Source organism: Gopherus evgoodei, chromosome 1 (genome assembly GCF_007399415.2).
Source record: "Gopherus evgoodei ecotype Sinaloan lineage chromosome 1, rGopEvg1_v1.p, whole genome shotgun sequence".
NCBI classification, from domain to species: Eukaryota; Metazoa; Chordata; order Testudines; family Testudinidae; genus Gopherus; species Gopherus evgoodei.
The window spans coordinates 194016290-194036661 of NC_044322.1; the positions used below are offsets into that span (position 1 = coordinate 194016290).

Here is a 20372-nt window from a genome sequence, read left to right on the forward strand (position 1 = left end):
CATTGCTGATTTAAGATAAATCAATATTACACCAGGGTTAAATCAAATTACATGCATCCACAGAGTTTCGCACCACTTTAATTGAGATGAAAAGGCCCTGTACGTTGCTGGTGTATATTTTAGGGGCTATTCGTCTGGCAGAGATGGAAACCATGCCCTTTAGGAGCATCTTTACAGGGATACCTCCAGTTGGGCAATTCACTATTGGTGACAAGACTGGCTGCCAATGATAATAGAGGGCTCTGAAGGGAAATAATAAATCCTTGCACTGCTTCCCCTGCATCTCCTCAAACCCCATAGTCCTTCCCCTATTGTGTATTCTGGTATGGGCTTAAATGAGTTCTCAATAAAGTTGCAGCAACTTTGCCAAAAAATTCAGATGTCTCCCTCTATCCTCACTGGTCCCTGCTATTCACAGATTGATTGAAAAGTTTATTTTAATTATATCACTGCAACTTGTAATATGGAAGGCCCAAAAGCTCTCCTTGCATTAAGCAACAGAATCTATTCTGGGTCAGCTTCCAGTCAGGTAACACTAGTGCCTCTACGCACTGTATCTATTCCATGTCTGTCATTGACATTGCCCACTCATCATCTTAGAGAAGATGATCTTAAGGCTGTGTGCCAGGCAATTTCTTTTATGTTCTAACAAAAGAACAACTTGACTATGCCGTTTCAGCTCTTTTCTTATAATATGAAACACCTTTTGTTTTGTAGTGGATACTCAAGAATTCAAATAAGAACATAAGAACGGCCATATTGGGTCAGAACAAAAATCCATTTAGCCGAGTATCCTGTCTTCCAACAGTGGCCAATGCCAGGTACCACAGAGGGAATGAACAGAGCAGGTAATCACCAAGTGATCCATTCTGTCGCCCATTCCCAGCTTCTGGCAAACAAGAGGCTAGGGACACCATCCCTGCCCATCCTGGCTAATAGCCATTGATGGACCTATCCTCCATGAATTTATCTAGTTCTTTTTTGAACCCTGTTATAGTCTTGGCCTTCACAACATCCTCTGGCAAAGAGTTCCACAGGTTGACTGTGCTTTGTGTGAAGAAATACTTCCTTTTGTTTGTTTTAAACCTGCTGCCTATTAATTTCATATGGTGGCCCCCAATTCTTGTGTTATGAGAAGGAGTAGATAACACTTTATTTACTTTCTCCAGACCAGTCATGATTTTATAGACTTCTAGCATATCCCCCCTTAGTCATCTTTTTTCCAAGCTGAAAAATCCCAGTCTTATTAATCTCTCCTTATACGGCAACCATTCCATACCCCTAATAATTTTTGTTGCCCTTTTCTGAACTCTTTCCAATTACAATATATCTTTTTTGAGATGGGGCAACCACATCTGCACACAGTATTCAAAATGTGGGCATACCATAGATTTACAGAGGCAAGATGATATTTTCTGTCTTATCATCTATCCCTTTCTTAATTATTCCCAACGTTCTGTTCGCTTTTTTGACTGTCGCTGCACATTGAGTGGATGTTTTCAGAGCATTATCCACAATGAATTATTAACATGACCGTTTTATTCATGGAACCCCTTCATATGAAGGAAAGAAAGCCAAGGAAGGTAGAATACCTTTCTTCTCGTATCTTCGTTACTCGTTCAGCTCGTTCTCGCTTCTCTTGTTCCTCATATGCTTTTTGCTCTGATGTGTCTTTTTGGACGCGCTCATTTAAGGCATCAAAATCTTTTGCTATAGTATGTAGCAGCCAATACAAACCTTTTCTTATAGATTTGTCAATTTTTTTCCCATAGCCCATAACAGCTGAGCAAGGCTCCTGTAAATTTAATAGAGAAAGTAAAGGGGAAAAAGAATAATTATATCTCAGATCACATGCCTAAATTATAAACAGTGAAGTCTTAGCAAATGGTTAGTAAGTATTCAAAATAATGTTACAGCTAAAGCACTACACATTTAAAATATCTTGTGAATTTAAGTAATTTTTTTGCCAACATGCCAATCATGAGTTTTATTCAAATTGCTTATTTCCAGTCCCACTCCAGTAATAGTAGAACTCTCTAGAGTCAAGAAGAAAGATAGGCACACAATTCCTCTGTCCCACTCACAAGTAGCATGAGAAGTCAACCATATTCTTCTCACAGCAGCACTTCTTTATGAGTGGTCTACATTATGCATTCCATCTTTTCCTTGCAAATCCATATATAGCGGCTTCAGAAGTGGATCCATTCTCTAATGACTGATTGACCCCTTAAGCCTTCCCCTGCTTAACAGCTAAATTGTTCATACTACTTTAAAAATGAAAGAAAAAAGTTTCCTGTTAATTGTTTTCAGAAGAAAGTAGTTAATTCTCCTGCGATTATATCACCAACCAAATGTTGATGCCTTTGATACACTATTTTTTTTTATTATACATAAAGCACCAAAACTGTGCATGGAGTTTATAAACAATTTACAGACGAAAGCAATATTACCTGCTAAGGACCTACCATGCCACAATCCCAGTTTAGCTCTATCATTGTATGCTTCTGCTCTCTAGAGAGCTTTGTGTTCACTTTCCTAGGTTTAAATCAGCATGCGGTTCACCAGTGACAGCTGCAGCATCTGATGGTAGAGCCAAATCACTGAGAAGATGAACAGATAGCACCATCATAGCCTCTGACTTGGTTTTCCTTATTAGCTGTTTACAGGGCTTTCTGCAGCATGGCACTAACTAACCAAAGTCTCACAGAAACAATATCTGGATATAGGAAGTAACAGTGTTTTCAAGTTCATAGATACTATAATGATAAATACAGGTTACAAATCACTTGCTTGTTGCTAGGATATCTGCAGGTTTCATTGTGAGTTTTCTTTAAATCAATTTTTTCTGCATAATAAAATGAATGAGTTTGGAAACTCAACACTCTGAGCTAAGGGGAAAACACTGTGCCCCAAGACTAGAATGACTTCTATAAGGGATGAAGATGCTCTTGACTGAACATATCAAGTTGCACAGAAGTCAATCTTTTCTGTCTAGGAAGTGAAAATGGCTGTAACTAGTTTATTTTGTAAAAAAGACAAATAAGACCTACCACACTTAGCTTCCATAATACATTCTTTGACTCATGAAGGACCAATACATTCCTTACAAGTACATCAGTGTTCTCAGTGCCTAAATTCCTTTCATTTAACAAGACAGAGCTTAGAGCTCTGTGCATTTTGAGAAAAAAAAATCTTTGGAAAAGTTTATTGAGAAAGCACTTCTTATTTTCTATCTTGGCACTGCATATATTAGAAAACTAGGACATGATGTTCACAGAAACTTGTGACATACTACTAAGTTGGGCAATAGGAAACAAGTTAGCTTCCTGGTTCTGTAAGAGATAATAGGATGTAGGAAGAGACATTTCCTTGTAGGAATCCATAATCTTAAATATTTTAGTGAGAGTTTTAAATTGAGACATTAAGGGCCTGATTTTCAGAAATGCGGAGCACCTACAGCTCTCGCTGACTTCAGTGAGTACTATGGGCCTCAGTACTTCTGAAAAAACAGGCACAATATCATTTCAGGATATCGTGTCCCTAGCTCCTGCTCTCAGCAGCTCCTGACCGCAGTTCTGGGTGGAGAGCACAGATAAGTTCCATTGCGGGTAAGGGGCTAAGTTCCCTCTAAGCCACACAGCCGTCTATCAAGGGCCACGCAGGCGGAGATAGGAGCCCCACCTCTGGCCCAGCTTAGCATAGCCCCACCAGAACTGCCATGGCCAGGGAGAGGTGACCCTCCCTCAGCCCAACCCCGCCCCACCGGAGATGCCATGGCTGGGGGGAGCTGCCTTTCACCTGGCCTGTCATAAACAGATAGTCAAGGGTTAATGTCTCTTTTACCTGTAGCTCAGTAAACCTGGCTGACACCTGACCAGAGGACCAATAAGGGGACAAGATACTTTCAAATCCTGGTGGAGGGAAGTCTTTGTTTGTGCTTTTTTTTTTGTTCATTGTTTGCTCTTGGGACTAAGAGGGACCAGACGTACACCCAGGCTCTCCAAATCTTTCTGAATCAGTCTTTCATGTGTCAAAATTGTAAGCAATAGCCAGGCAAGGCGAATTAGTCTTATGTTTGTTTTCTCAACTTGTGAATGTTTCTTTTGCTGGAAGGATTTTTACCTCTGTTTGCTGTAACTTTGAATCTGAGTCTGGGGGGGGTCCTTCTGGTCTATATGAATCTGAGTACCCTGTAAAACATTTTCCATCCTGATTTTACAGAGATAATTTTTACTTTTTTCTTTCTTTAATTAAAAGCTTTCTTTTTAAGAATCTGATTGATTTTCCTTGTTTTAAGATCCAAGGAGTTTGGATCTGTGTGAAGCCTCTCAAGGCAACCCAAGGAGGGGAAAGTCTGGAGGGAGGACTGGAGGGGGAATGGTTAATTTCTCCTTGTTTTAAGATCCAAGGGGGTTGGATCTGTGTTCTCTAGGGAAAGTTTTGGGGGGACAGGGAGTGTGCCAGACACTGAATTTCTGGCTGGTGGCAGAGTACCAGATCTAAGCTAGTAATTAAGCTTAGAAGTGTTCATGCAGGTCCCTAATGTTCAAAGTGGAGAAAGAACCTTGACATGGCCCCAAGCTGCTGCAGCGAAAGAGGGCTGCAGGGGAGTCCTCTCTCCCTACTGCAGCCCCAGGCGGCCTGCATCCCAAACCCCTCATCCCCAGCTGCACCTCAGAGCTTGCACCCTCTGCCAGAGCCCTCCCCCTCCACACATACCATAACCCTCTACTCCAGCTCTGAGCCGCCTCCAACACTCCAAACCCCTGGGCCCCACCCATCACATATCACCTCCAAACTGGTGCACATAACAAAATTCATTCTACCCATGGATGTAAAAAATTAGAGGGAACACTGGTAAGTGACAGGGATGACAGAGAAAGTTTGGGGACCACTGGCTTAGACCATTTTAGGGTATTGAGAAAGAGGTTACAGTACTTTTTCAGATCTTTACAAAACATTTTGTTAATGATTTTAGAGAGTGTCCTTGGCATAGGTATTCCTCCAGCCATTGTCTCCAGCATGTGTACAGACTTGTGAACAGTCAGGGCTTGTGCCGTCTTAGAAGTTTCCTAAAGACTCTATTTTATTTTGCTTTCTTATGTTCCAAATGTAGACTGCAAACCACCTATATCAGGGTGGGCAAACTATGGCTCATGGGATTGCCACCCCCATGGCACTGTGGGCCTCACGCCGCTCCCGGAAGCAGCCAGCACCACGTCCCTGCGGCACCCTGGGGAGGGTTCAGAGGGCTCCGTGCGCTGCCTTCGCCTGCAGGCACTGCCCCCGCTGCTCCCATTGGCTGGGAATGGGGAACCATGGCCAATGGGAGCTTTGGGGGAGGTACTAACAGGTGAGGGCAGCGTGCGGAGCCCTCTACCTCCCCTCCCCCCAGGGGCCACAGGGACATGGTGCCTTCCAAGAGCAGCGCAGGGCCAGGACAGGCAGGGAGCCGCTGCTACCCCCTGCCCTGAGCCCCCGCCGCACCCCTCCTGCACTCCAAACCCCTGCCCTGAGTCCCCTCCCACACTCCGCATCCCAACCCCCTGCCTTGAGCCCCTTTGTACACCCCGCATCCCTCTTCCACCCTAACCCCTTGCCCTGAGCCCCTTCCTGCACACTGCACCCCTCGCACACCCCGCACTCACTCCCACACCCCAACCCCCTGCCCCAGCCCTACATTCATGGCCCTGCATGCAATTTCCCCACCATGATGTAGTCCTTGGGCCAAAAAATTTGCCCACTCCTGATCTATATAGTAAGATATACCCAGTCCTCCTACAATACTGTCTACAAATGAAAAAGCCTGCACCAGACAGAACAGTGAGAGACTACACTCATTTCATGACTGGAGAGCAGTCAAACTGAAAAAGGCATTTTACATTTAATCACAGATTTCACAGTCATCACCTCTAACTGACAGGAGTAAGGGTCCAGGATAGACTCCAGGTCTGATCCAGTATTGCAATTCTTAAGTTGCTAGAAAACAAAGCTTTTTTATCCAGTCATATACTCTATCCATTCTTTGATGAATAAATTTTGAAAACAGGTTGGTCTTTTGGGAATTATCCCTTGAGTGAGGGGAAAGTCCTTCTGAGCCAAGACAAAGGGTATGTCTACATCTACAATTTTGTAGCGCTGGTTGTTACAGCTGTATTAGTACAGCTGTATAGGGCCAGCGCTGCAGAGTGGCCACACTTACAGCAACCAGCGCTGCAAGTGGTGTTAGATGTGGCCACACTGCAGCGCTGTTGGGCGTCTTCAAGGGGGGTTCGGGGAACGCGAGAGCAAACCGCGGGAAAGCAGGTCTCCTTCCCCGGTTTTGCTCCAGTGTTCCCCGAACCCCCGAGCAAGCAGGTCACCTTCCCCGCGGTTTGCTCTCGCGTTCCCCGAACCCCCGTGCAAGCAGGTCTCCTTCCCAGCGGTTTGCTCTCGCGTTCCCCGAACCCCCCTGCAAACGGCGGGGAAGGAGACCTGCTTGCTCGGGGGTGCGGGGAAGGAGACCTGCTTGCACGGGGTTTCGGGGAACGCGAGAGCAAACCGGGGAAGGAGACCTGCTTCCCCGCGGTTTGCTCTCGCGTTCCCCGAACCCCCGAGCAAGCAGATCTCCTTCCCCGCGGTTTGCTCTCGCGTTCCCCGAACCCCCCTGCAAACGGCGGGGAAGGAGACCTGCTTGCTCGGGGGTGCGGGGAAGGAGACCTGCTTGCACGGGGGTTCGGGGAACGTGAGAGCAAACCGGGGAAGGAGTCCTGCTTCCCCGCGGTTTGCTCTCGCGTTCCCCGAACCCCCCTGCAAACCGCTGGGAAGGAGACCCGCTTGGGGGGGGGATTCAGAGAACACCAGAGCAAACCGCGGGGAAGGATACCTGCTTGATTACCAGAGAGGCTTCCTCAGGTATGCTGGGATACCTGCTTATTCCACGGAGGTCAAGAAAAGCGCTGGTAAGTGTCTACACTTGATTACCAGCGCTGGATCACCAGCGCTGGATCCTCTACACCCGAGACAAAACGGGAGTACGGCCAGCGCTGCAAACAGGGAGTTGCAGCGCTGGTGATGCCCTGCAGATGTGTACACCTCCTAAGTTGCAACGCTGTAACCCCCTCACCAGCGCTGCAACTTTGTGATGTAGACAAGCCCAAAATGTCTAAGATAAGTCTCAGACTTCCTAGAGACAAAGGGAGAAGAAATCCAACTTCTGGTTCTTCGGGTTATGTAGTGAGTTCTCTGCATTTGCATGTCCTGCCACATGAGCCATTCAAGTGCAACTGTATTTGGCAAAATTAGTGATTTTTTTTTTTTTTGCCTTTCCACTCTTTACTAAATTTTGTTAACAGAATTTTCTCTGGAGAGTGTGTCTACACTACAAAATGAAGTTGATTTAAGTCAAAGTACCACCTCTGCAGTAAAAAATTTTATATTTAATGTCCACATTCTGCTCCTTCTGATGGCAGCGCACATCCTTACCGGAACACCTGCACCAATTTAACTGACAATGTGGGGCATTGTGGAGCACTTGCCAGCCGGGGCTGACTGCCTTAGCCCTGCTGCCCAAGCTTTGGCTCTCCTCCCCTAAATCTCTCACCAGGAGGCGGCAGCAGGGCTCCAGCGATAGGGAATGTAAGCAACAGTGTCTACATGGACACTGCATTGACCTAACTACATCGACTTAACATTATGCCTCTTGTGGAGATGGCATTATTAGCTCGGTATAGCGAGCGGCTTACAATGGCGGGAGCAACATTTTAGTGTGGATCTTCACAAGAGTTAGCTCAGTGTAAGCTGCCTTATGTCAACTAACTCTGTAGTGTAGACCTGGCCTTATATTCTGGAAGAGCATGGTGAAGCTGCCTGCTGTAGATCAAAGTTGAAGCATGGATAGAACTGCTGTGCATGAGAGCACCGAATATAAGCTAGATAATAAACTGAAGGATGACAATCTAGAAAGAAAAGTGAATGGCGTGGAAGATCTCATTCTTGGAGAGATTATAGCAGTGCAGTGAATCACTTGGAAATATCTTCCCTACAAATATTTACTTATGTGAAAAAGGCTTCACACTATCAAAGCTAATGTTGCAAAGTCAAATCCTCATTACATCAAGTGATCTTGATGCTAAATCCAAAAAATATGCAGGCATGAACTGCAGCTTCTTGTAACAATATGTAACTCATTAAGAATCTGACTGCCATTAGCTTTAAAGCTAAGGTAATTTTACTTTATATTGCTTTCGTTTCCACTTTAAAACTAATGATACAATTTGGCAACGTGGGTGGTTTGGGGGGAAGAGCAGGAAATCAACTCAACTACAGGTTATCCTACTCTGATAAAAAATGGATCACAGAAAGAAAACATACAATTAGGTAGGCCTACATGGCTCAGGGGATTGGTAGTGGAATTCAAACCAATGGCCCTTGATGTTTTGGTGTCACACTAGGTAGTGATCAACATTTGCTAGCTCATGTTCAATGGATAACATCTGTTCAGATTTTGAAGCCCTGTTTTGAAAGCACACAGTTTGAGCCCTAATGTGGACACATGGTAAATTTGAGACACCAGTTATATTTGAGATAGCTTGGCTTTGGCTGTTAGCTTTGGCTGTGATTACTTTCTTTCAGAACGCTTCTATACTGGAAAAGTGGACTAAGACCAATCCCGTTCCCTATTTGTTTCACAAAAAGATCCAGTTTGTCAGATACTAACTCCATTTAAAAAAGGTTAGGCTAGAGAACAAATATGGGGCAAAATCTTATTTGAAAAATGTATTTAAAGCCTAATAAGAATCCAAGGTCAGAATCCAGTTTCCTCTTCTGTTTTTAACAAGGTTTGGCTCTAACAATGCTGGCTGACCAAACAATCTTTAAACCAAGTTAGCATGAATCACTTTAATATGATTTCAAACCGGTTCAGCAAACACAGTATGAGCCCATGTACAGATGGGGCCCTAGGAAGGATTCCTCCTGGACAGGCAAGAGGCACAAAGGCAAGGTAAGACCTGAAATTGTTTGTACTACAGACCAACATGCTGTATCTTTGCTTGGATTACAGGACCACATTATCACCTTTCTTAAGCATTACATTTATACAAATGAATCAAGTACAGTAAGATATACTTACAATCTGACACAGACATTTATGCTCATTGACAAGCTTTTCCAGCGATAAGCACTCAATTACATCTGCTTCTGCCAACGCTCCTTCTCGGTCCTGCTTATTTGCCAGCCTATAGAAAAGATGACCAAAAGTAAGAAGGCAAATGCATCTGATGAAGTGGGTATTCACCCATGAAAGTTCATGCTTCAATACGTCTGTTAGTCTATAAGGTGCCACGGGACTCTTTGCTGCTAAGGCAAATAAAGGTACTTACCATTCTGATCCACAACTAGAGTCAAGCAGGAAACAAACTATATATATATATATATATATATATATATATTTCAGAATAATTTGGGATGGATGGAAGGGGGAAAGAGGGAAAGTAGCAAAATGTAGCTTGTTACTTGTTTAAAAATTATGTTTCTGGTGTCCTTATCTACTCAATAAAAAAGCAGCTATTATTCCATACATTTTAAACTTTCAAAGAACTACACAAATATCAATCCGCACAATGCACCTATGAGTTAGGTTACAAATGGGTAAACAGGCGGAGGATGAAGTGATTTATTCAAGGCCACATAGAAAAATCTGTGGCACTCTCTGTATTAGAACTCAGGACTCCTAGTTCCATCCTCATTCTTCTAGAATCTAGATCAATGTTCGTCTATCTTTTTGATACTAGGAACTGACTTGCCAGCTTCCTAAACTCTGTCAGGGAGATCTCAGGGACCAGTGCCGATCCACAAACTGGTCGTTGAGAAACACTGCTCTAGATCATGCTGCTTCATGCTTGAGACTATCCCAGGTCCTCCTGCACTCCAGTGTTCCATCTACTGAAGACCCATGACTTGAAATGATTGCAGTCAGTCAGGGATAGCTCCAACTCTTACTTCCTCAGTGGAAGAAAACTAATAGGACTCTAGAGATTCATAACTATTAATAGGAATTATAGTTGTATTACAGCAGTACCCAGTTACTCTTGTCTGGACTGGGGTTCTACTGTGCTAGAAGCTGTATAAAGAAAGGCAGTCCTTTCTCCAAAGAGAGTGTACAACCTTAGCCCTGGTCTACACTACGAGTTTGGGTCAAATATAGCAGCGTTAGATCAATTTAACCCTGCACCCGTCCACACAAGGAAGCCATTTTGTCGACTGAAAGGACTCTTAAAATCTATTTCTGTACTCCTCCCCGATGAGGGGATTAGTGCTGAAATCGACCCTGCTGGGTTGAATTTGGGGTAGCGTGGACGCAAATCGATGGTATTGGCCTCCAGGACTATCCCAGAGTGCTCCATTGTTACCGTGCTGAACAGCACTCTCAATTCAGATGCACTGGCCAGGTAGACAGGAAAAGCGCGGCAAACTTTTGAATTTCATTCCTGTTTGGCCAGCATGGCGAGCTGATCAGCACAGGTGACCATGCAAAGCTCATCAGCACAGGTGACCATGGAGCCCCAGAATCACAAAACAGCTCCAGCATGGACCAAATGAGAGGTACTGGATGTCATCGCTGTATGGGGAGACGAATCCGTGCTATCAGAACTCTGTTCCAAAAGACAAAATGCCGGAATATTTGAAAAAATCTCCAAGGGCATGAAGGAAAGAGGCTATAACAGGGACACGCAGCAGTGTCACATGAAACTTAAGGAACTCAGACATGCCTACCAAAGAATCAGAGAGGCAAACGGCCGCTCTGGGTCAGAGCCCCAGACATGCTACTTCTATGATGAGCTGCATGCCATTCTAGGGGGTGCCTCTATAACTACCCCACCCCTGTGTGTGGACTCCATCAATGGATTCTCACGCAACAGGGATGCGGATTTTGGGGGCGAAAAAGATGACAAGGAGGAGGAGGAGATTGAAAACAGTGCACAGCAAGCAAGCGGAGAAACCGTTTTTCTCGACAGCCAGGAATTGTTTATCACTCTGGATCCAGTACACTCCCAACCCACCCCAGGTGTGCCCCCGGACCTTGAAGGATGAGAAGGGACCTCTGGTGAGTGTACCTTTGTAAATATAATACATGATTTAAAAGAATATGTTTTTACTGATTAATTTGCCCTGAAGACTTGGGATGCATTGGCGGCCAGTACAGCTACTGGAAAAGTCTATTAACATGTATAGGGATGGAAAGGAAATCTTCCAGGCACAGCTCAGTGAAGCTCTCCTGGATATACTCCCAGGGTCGCCTGGTTGAAATAGGGGAATTTTATTAAGGGGACATCCTGCTGGGCTGTCTGCCTGTGGCTGAACAGAAATCATCCCCGCCGTTAGCCACGCAGTGGGGGGAGGGGTGAAGTGATCATCCCAGAGAATTGGGTGTGGGGGAGGAGGGCGGTTAGTTGGGTTTGTGCTGCACATTAGCCCGAAAACTGCAGTCCCTCCTTTTAAATGGCCAACCTAATGGGTACTTGGTATGGGAAATGAGGGTGCTGCTGTTTGAAACCATCCCCACATGTTATGAAGGTTAAAGAAGCCAAAAGACTGTGGCTTACCATGGCTGTCTGCAAGCCAAATTCTGTTGCCCACCGGCCCTGCATGTGTGATCTCTTACACCAAACTGGCAGGCCCTCAATAGAAGAGTCAAAAGGCGACCTTGTAAAGAAAGCACACGTGCTATGTAATGTTAACAGCTTGGTTCACTGTGAAAGAGTGTACCCATTGTTTTCTAAACTGTCTCTCTTTAAATACTACTCTTCCTTTTTATTTTCCACCCGCAGCTGCAAATCTTTCAATGCTCCCTGTATCATCTCCGTCCCAGAGGCTAAAGAAGATTAGAAGGCTAAAAAGAGCACTTAAGACAAAATGTTCTCTGAGCTCATGCAGTCCTCCCACACTGAAAGAGCCCAGCAGAATGCGTGGAGGCAGACTTTGTCAGAGTGCAGGAAAGAACAAAATGAACATGAGGACAGGTGGCGAGAGCAAGAGGAGAAATGGCGGGTTCAAGATGATCAGTGGCATCAGCGTGATGAGAGGTGGCAGGAAGCAATGCTCAGGCTACTGGAGGATCAAACAGATATTCTTCGGCGTATTGTTGAGGTGCAGGAAAGGCAGCAGGAGCACAGACCGCCGCTGCAGCCCCTGTGTAACCAACCGCCCTCCTCCCCAAGTTCCATAGCCTCCTCAACCAGACGCCCAAGAACGTGGGGTGGGAGGGCCTCTGGCCACCCAACCACTCCACCCAAGAGGACTGCCCAAGCAACAGAAAGCTGGCATTCAATAAGTTTTGAAGTGTAGTGTGACCTTGTCCTTCCCTTGTCCCCTCCTCCTGCCACTCCACTCGGTGTTTCCCTCCTCCCCCACTCCTCCCCCCGAACTAGCTTGGCAGTTATCCCCCCTTTTGTGTGACAAATTAATAAAGAATACATGAATCTGAAACAATAATGACTTTAGTGCCTCTGCAAGTGGAGATCAAAGGGGGGAGGGTGGTTGGCTTACAGGGAAGTACAGGTCTGTCGCATCTTACGCACATTTAACATGCGTGATTTCAGCTTCACGTAGTTGGCAAAAAACAAAACAAAAAACAAAAAAAAGAAAAAAAATAACAATTTTAATACTGTACCTGTAGTGCGGGCGATTCCACCCGCCATTACACTCAATGTAATTTTAACTATATACAATTTCCGCTTTACATATTGAATGTAGAACGTAACACCAGCGTAACATGCGACAGACTTATAGAGTGAACTAAGGGGGAGGGTTTTCATCAAAGAGAAACAAACAGAACTTTTACATCGTAGCCTGGCCAGTCATTAAACTGGTTTTCAAAGCTTCTCTGATGCACAGAGCACCCTGCTGTGCTCTTCTAACCACCCTGGCATCTCGGTGCACATAATCTATGGCCAGGCGATTTGCCTCAACCTCCCACCCTGCCATAAACATCTCCTCCTTACTCTCACAGATATTGTGGAGCACACAGCAAGCAGTAATAATGATGGGAATATTGTTTTTGCTGAGATCTAACTGAGTCAGTAAACTGCGCCAGCGCGCTTTTAAACATCCAAATGCACATTCTACCACCACTTGCTCAGCCTATAGTTGAATAGCTCCTGACTTCTATCCAGGGTGCCTATGTATGGCTTCATGAGCCATGGCATTAAGGGGTAGGCTAGGTCCCCAAGGATAACTATAGGCATTTCAACATCCCCAACGGTTATTTTCTGGTCTGGAAAGTAAGTCCCTTGCTGCAGCCGTTCACACAGACCAGAGTTCCTAAAGGTGCGAGTGTCATTTACCTTTACCAGCCATCCCATGTTGATGTTGGTGAAACGTCCCTGTGATCCACCAGTGCTTGCAGCACCACTGAAAATTACCCCTTTCGGTTTACGTACTGGCTACGTTGGCGGTCCGGTCCCAAGATAGGGATATGTGTTCTATCGCCCACCACAGCTAGGGAATTCTACTGCAGCAAAACCATCCACTATGACCTGCACATTTCCCAGAGTCACTACCTTTGATAGGAGCAGCTCAGTGATTGCATTGGCTACTTGGATCACAGCTGCCCCCACAGTAGATTTGCCCACTCCAAATTGATTCCCGACTGACCGGTAACTGTCTGGCGTTGCAAGCTTCCAGAGGGATATCGCCATTCGCTTGTGAACTGTGAGGGCTGCTCTCATCTTGGTATTTTTGCGCTTCAGGGCGGGGGAAAGCAAGTCACAAAGTGCCATGACAGTGCCCTTTTGCATGCAAAAGTTTTGTAGCCACTGGGAATCATCCGAAACCCGCAACACTGTGCGGTCCCACCAGTTTCTGCTTGTTTTCCGGGCCCAGAATCGGCGTTCCACGGCATGAACCTGCCCCATTAGCACCATGATGTCCAAATTGCCAGGGCCCGTGCTTTGAGAGAACTCTGTGTCCACGTCCTCATCACTCTCGTCACTGCGCTGCCGTCACCTCCTCGCCCGCTTCTGAAGTTTTTGTTGCTGCATATACTGCAGGATAATGCATGTAGTGTTTACAGTGCTCATAACTGCCACGGTGATCTGAGCGGACTCCATGCTTGCTGTGGTATGTTGTCTGCAGAAAAAAGGCACGAAACGATTGTCTGCCGTTGCTGTCACAGAGGGAGGAGTGACTCATGACATGGCTTACAGGGAATTAAAATCAACAAAGGGGCAGGTTTTCATCAAGGAGAAACACACACAACTGTCACACCGAAGCCTGGCCAGTCATGAAACTGGGTTTCAAAGCCTCTGTGATGCACAGTGCACCTTGCTGTGCTCTTCTAATCTAATCAGCAAACAGTGCCAGGAAGATGATGACCACCGCACTGAAAGACCAAATCCTGTTTAGGAATCGTTATTCATACAGCTTTAGTCAAGGCCCCTTTTACAACCAAAAACACTTGTAATATTTTCATGAGCAGAACCATGAGGAAAACACTGCAAAACTGCTGGAAGACCCTAGAAACCAAGTAAGTAACAGACTCTGCATGTCCCAAATTTGGGACACAATCAGAGGCCAAACTCTCTTTTGGAAGTATTTCACTTCTCTTGAAATCGACTTGTGTGACCATAGACTACAAGTATCAGCTTTACCAGCCTATACCTATCATCTTTCTCCAAAAACTTGGTTTAGTTTTACTGCATTAACCCACCACTTTCCTCCATTAAATGTGCCATCATTCCATGTCAATGTGCGTCCATCTTCCCAATACACACATTCTAAAGCTTCTTGAAAATTTTAATACTATAGCATGATGTACTTTTCTCAATTCTACCATAATTGTATTGGAGTGAAACAGTATGCAGAGAAGCATGCTAGAACATTTACTTTGAGCTTTGCAAATAACCCTAACTTTAAATGTTTCAGAACCAGAATTTATTGAAGGAGCCTTTTTCCAGATCCATAACTAAGATAAACACGCAATCAGCTGTTTGATAGTTTTCTGAGGAGCCTGCAGTCACACAAACAGATTGCTTACTAAAAAAACAAATGCAAAGAGGCAGATGTAATCCAAACTATCCTCTGTAAAACAAGAAATGATAGTTTTCTGAGGAGCCTGCAGTCACACAAACAGATTGCTTACTAAAAAAACAAATGCAAAGAGGCAGATGTAATCCGAACTATCCTCTGTAAAACAAGAAACAACACAAGTCACACAAATTCACTGATGGTTTTAAAATTGTAATGTTGGAAGATTTCCTAGGTTATTTAGTGGGACTTTAACATGTTAAAATGGCAAATCTTTAAAAAAAAAATCCATTTATTTCTCTTTTCTTGAATGCCTCTGGTTCCAAAAGGATTAAACAAATAGTCTGATGACCTCAATACAATGAATAGTTCTCTCAGCAACCACACTGCTATTAAAAGATTGGTGGCAACACAATATGGCATTTTCTCTCCCTCTACCTGTTTTAATTAAAAACTAATAATTCTTGAAATCTTCCACCATGGCAATACTGCTCCTTGGCAAACCTCTTTGAACTGTGAGATTGCTATTAAGCAACATATTCTCTTCCTCCTGAAACTGATTATCTTTCAGTGAGAAAACTGTTACTATCTACTGTGCTTGGAGATGATGCAGAACATTTTGGAATATAAGCATAAATCAAAGTAATGTTATCTTGAACTGTCTGTAACTGCTATGATTCTATACTAAATAGGAAATCAGCAACAGCAAAGAACACTGCATAGTAGCAAGTCTGAAAATTACACTGATGAAACTTTGATGTGACTTTTTGAACAAAATCAACAACTGTCGTCTTCACAAAGGAAAGACATTACATCTGTTTGTTTGTTACATTTGAGGCGCCAAACACCATATCTTTTATTCTGGAGTTTCTGTCAAAATACTAGCAGCGCCAAAGCCTGTGCTGTGGACCTATATCATTCCTGACTGGAGAAGGCCAGTGCTTAATAACTGGTTCCACTGTTGGCAGAAATTGTCAGCACCTCTTTCAGGGCAGCTTTGCCAGCTTTTGTTAATCTAAGGGTATGTCTACACGACGGGATTATTCCGATTTTACATAAACCAGTTTTGTAAAACAGATTGTATAAAGTCAAGTGCAAGCAGCCGCACTAAGCACATTAATTCGGCGGTGTGCGTCCATGTACCGAGGTTAGCGTCGATTTCCGGAGCGTTGCACTGTGGGTAGCTATCTCGTAACTATCCCATAGTTCCCGCAGTCTCCCCACCCATTGGAATTCTGGGTTGAGATCCCAATGCATGATGGCGCAAAAACAGTGTCGCGGGTGATTCTGAGTAAATGTCGTCACTCAATCCTTCCTCCGTGAAAGCATCGGCAGACAATCATTTCGCGCCCTTTTTCCCCTGGATTGCCCTGGCAGACACCATAGCATGGCAACCATGGAGCCTGTTTTGCCTTTTGTCACTGTCACCGTAAGTGTGCTGGATGCTGCTGACAGAGGCGGTACTGCAGTGCTACACAGTAGCATTCATTTGCCTTTGCAAGGTAGCAGAGATGGTTACCATCCCTATTGCACCGTCTGCAATTGTAAACTGGTGATGAGATGATGGTTATCAATCATTTTGTACCATTTGCAATTGTAAATTGGTGATGACGGTTATCAATCATTTTGTACCGTCTGCTGCTGTCATGGGTGCTCCTGGCTGGCCTCACTGAGGTCGGCCGGGGGCGCATGGACAAAAATAGGAATGACTCCCTGGGTCATTCCCTTCTTTATGTTTTGTCTAAAAATAGAGTCAGTCCTGCCTAGAATATGGGGCAAGTCTACTAGAGAGCCAGAGAGCACAGCCGCTCTGGGTCAAAGCCCCAGAGATCCCACAGAAATGATGAGCTGCATGCTATTCTAGAGGGTGCCCCTGCAACAACCCCACCCGTTGCTTCCCTCCTCCCGCAACCCTCCTGGGCTACCGTTGCAATGTCCCCCCATTTGTGTGATGAAGTAATAAAGAATGCAGGAATAAGAAACACTGACTTCTTAGCAAGATAAAATGGGGGGGAGGCAGCCTTCAGCTGCTATGATAGTCCAGGCAGGACATTAAAGGGGGGGGGGAAGAGAGGAGCGCAGCTTCCTGCTACTATGATAGTCCAGGCAGTACAGAATCTTTTCTTTAGACACGAGGGGGGGGGCTGATGGAGCTCAGGCTCCAGCTGCTATGATGAGGACGGTTACCAAGCATTTCGTACCATCTGCCAGGAGTGACAGGGAGTCATTCCCATTTTTACCCAGGTGCCCCCAGCCGACCTTACTGAGGCCAGCCAGGAGCACTCACAGGATGATGATGGTTTTCCACCATTTTGTACTGTCTGCCATCAGGAAAGGAAGGGGAGGGGATGTTCCTGTTCAGCGCCGCAGCACCACGTCTACCAGCAGCATGCAGTAGACATATGGTGACACTGAAAAATGGCAAGAAACAATTTTTCCCCTTTTCTTTCACGGGATGGGGGTTGGAGGGTAAATTGACGAGATATACCCTGAACCATCCCGGACAATGTTTTTGACCCTACAGGCATTGTGTGCTCAGCCAAGAATGCAAATGCTTTTCGGAGACCGCAGGAACTGTGGGATAGCTGGAGTCCTCAGTCCCCCCTCCCTCCCTCCCTAAGCATCCATTTGATTCTTTGGCTTTCCATTATGCTTGTCACGCAGCACTGTGCTGAGTCCCTGCTGTGGCCTCTGTCTATCATAGCCTGGAGATTTTTTCAAATGCTTTGTCATTTCGTCTTCTGTAACGGAGCTCTAGAACAGATTTGTCTCCCCATATAGCGATCAGATCCAGTACCTCCATGCTGGAGCTCTTTTCGGATTTGGGACTGCATGGCCACCCGTGCTGATCAGAGCTCCACACTTGGCAAACAGGAAATGAAATTCAAAACTTAGAGGGGCTTTTCCTGTCTACCTGGCCAGTGCATCCGAGTTCAGATTGCTTTCCAGAGCGGTCACAATGGTGCACTGCAGGATACCGCCCGGAGGCCAATACCATTGATTTGCAACCACACTAACCCTAATCCGACATGGCAATACTGATTTCAGCGCTACTCCTCTCATCGGGGAGGAGTACAGAAACCGGTTTAAAGAGCCCTTTATATCGATATAAAGGGCCTCGTTGTGTGGACGGGTGCAGGGTTAAATTGGCTTAACGCTGCTAAATTCGGTTTAAACGCGTAGTGTACACCAGGCCTAAGTACTTTAAAAGCTCCCAATACTGAAGTAATGAGCCTTAGTCATTATTTTATTCTCAAAAGAATCCATAACTCACGGAAACTATTAAGGAAGCTGTTGTGTTGTATAACTACTGCTTAAAAAAATCACTTGCCGCTGATAATGTCATAGTTATCTAGTATGTAATCTTCCACTGCTGGCTAATATTATTCAGGTGGTGGTTATGGCAAGAGAACTTTCGCAGTATCTGGTTACCTCATCTCTCCCTGTCAGTCTAGCTACAGAACTATTTATGTTCCTGGGACTGCACAAGGCAGAATTGGCAGATCACCTGGTGAGGGATTAAGAGCAATACTGCTACTGATAGACCCAGCTACCTTCAATACCATTGATTATAGGGTGTAGCTGGCTTGTTTGCAAACCCCCAGAAAAGACAGATGGGGCTGCAATTTGGCAATTTAATTCCCATTGAGGAAATGCCAGAGGGGGCAGAAAAGCAATAATTTAGAGCTACAAACTGCTCTCATATGAGAGTTTCTGCAGGGCTCCATCTTGCTCCGACATCTTGTTCAATTGGTACATAGAGCCAATAATGTTTTCAGCATGCTCTATTCCTCTCTTATCGAATCTAGCCAGTGCTATTAAATGCTGTACTCAAGATCTGGTAGAGACTGGGAAATGAAGGAAGACCTAAAGTTACATCCAAGAGAAAACTGAGATGATGCTGGAAGGCTGGGGAAAGTTACCAGGAAATAAAGTGACAATTACAAATGCTTCCTTAACTGAGGGTGTACATCTACAATTTGTTACAAGAATTCAGTCTGGAAATACTGCTGGATCCACAGCATCTCCCATCCATGCATAGGCCACAAATTGTGATATGTTTACACGCACATCTTGCTGCCATGATTCACCAATTGTCACTTTGAGATTAGATTCCCGCAGTGTGCTCTTGATTATTGGATCTTAATTCAGTGTGAACTGAACCTGATACAGAATGTGACAGCCCTTTTGGGTTATGGCTACATTACGAGGCTTTTAGCGATACGACTGTGCTGCTACAACCATGCCGCTAAAAGGCACGCAGTGTAGCTGCTGTTTGTTGGCAGGAGAGAGCTCTCCTGAAGACAAAACACTTCCACCCCTCACAAGCGGCAGCCACTTTGTCTGCAAGAGAGCGCTTCTGCTGACAAAGCGCTGTTCACACAGGCGCTTTTCATTGGGTAAAACTTTTGTTGTTTGGGTGAGTGTTTTTTTAACACCTCTGAATGACAAAAGTTTTGCCGATGAAGTGTCAGTGTAGACAAACCCTTGGTGAGCATGTACTGTGTTGTATGACACCTGTGCTCTATGATTTGCACTGGTTTCCAGGTGGAGTTTTAACATGACACCTTAAATGACAGACCAATTCTCTCCTCTTGCCACATTATTCTAATTGCAGTTGGTGTAGGCATTCAGACAGGATCCCACTGAAAGAAAGGAATTGTTGGCTGGGTATGTATTCTCCATTAGCAGCCCTCAGCTCTTTTTCCTTTCCTCCAAAATAACCCAAATCTGTTGACTTTCAGAGCATGCAAGGTCTATCTTTATATACAAACTTTTGTCATGCAATAAGGACCATTTCTAGCCAGGGTCAGGGGGAAGGGAATACTTGCATCTCTTATTGGTCATTTTCTAATTATTGGGTGGCTACTCCTCTTTCTGTCATAGGTGTCTAGAGACCTTTCATTATACATCTAACAAACATCTTTAAAACGTTAAATTTTAAATTGGGTTTCCTGTTAATTTTTTCCTTCATTGTGACTGAACATTCATTTATTCATAAATAATAGAATGAAGAAAGAAATCTCATAAAGATGAGTGTCAATATCTTGGACAGAGATTAAGAAAAACACTAAACTTCCAATGAAAACAGTTTTTAAACAAATCAACATTCCTCTGACATGCTTGAAACACAGCAGCATTAAAAACCTACAAGTACAACTGACTTGGTTTTCATTTTCCAAGTGCAAGAAGCATAAAAGGAGGTAAACAAAGAGCATAAATAGTGACATGGAACATCAAGTGCACAGGCACAACGTTTACAACATATGATTTTTAAGTTGAAAGTGTCCCATTTAAATTAAGACTTTAAAATTAAGTGAAAGTCACACACTCACTTATTGAATTCTGCCTTAGCCCAGGTCTAC

The 20372-nt window shown here is 44.6% G+C and overlaps 1 protein-coding gene across 6 annotated transcripts in view; it reads right to left on the reverse strand.

The window, feature by feature from the left end:
• Positions 1 to 20372, reverse strand: part of ARL13B (ADP ribosylation factor like GTPase 13B) — a 98180-nt gene that overhangs the window by 23078 nt on the left and 54730 nt on the right. For all 6 annotated transcript variants that reach the window (XM_030581595.1, XM_030581586.1, XM_030581623.1 and 3 more), the window contains exons 5-6: positions 9113 to 9218; positions 1593 to 1795 (exon numbers count right to left, since the gene is read on the reverse strand). In XM_030581595.1, the coding sequence (XP_030437455.1) occupies positions 1593 to 1795; positions 9113 to 9218 (309 nt within the window). The remainder of the gene's footprint in view (positions 1 to 1592; positions 1796 to 9112; positions 9219 to 20372) is intronic.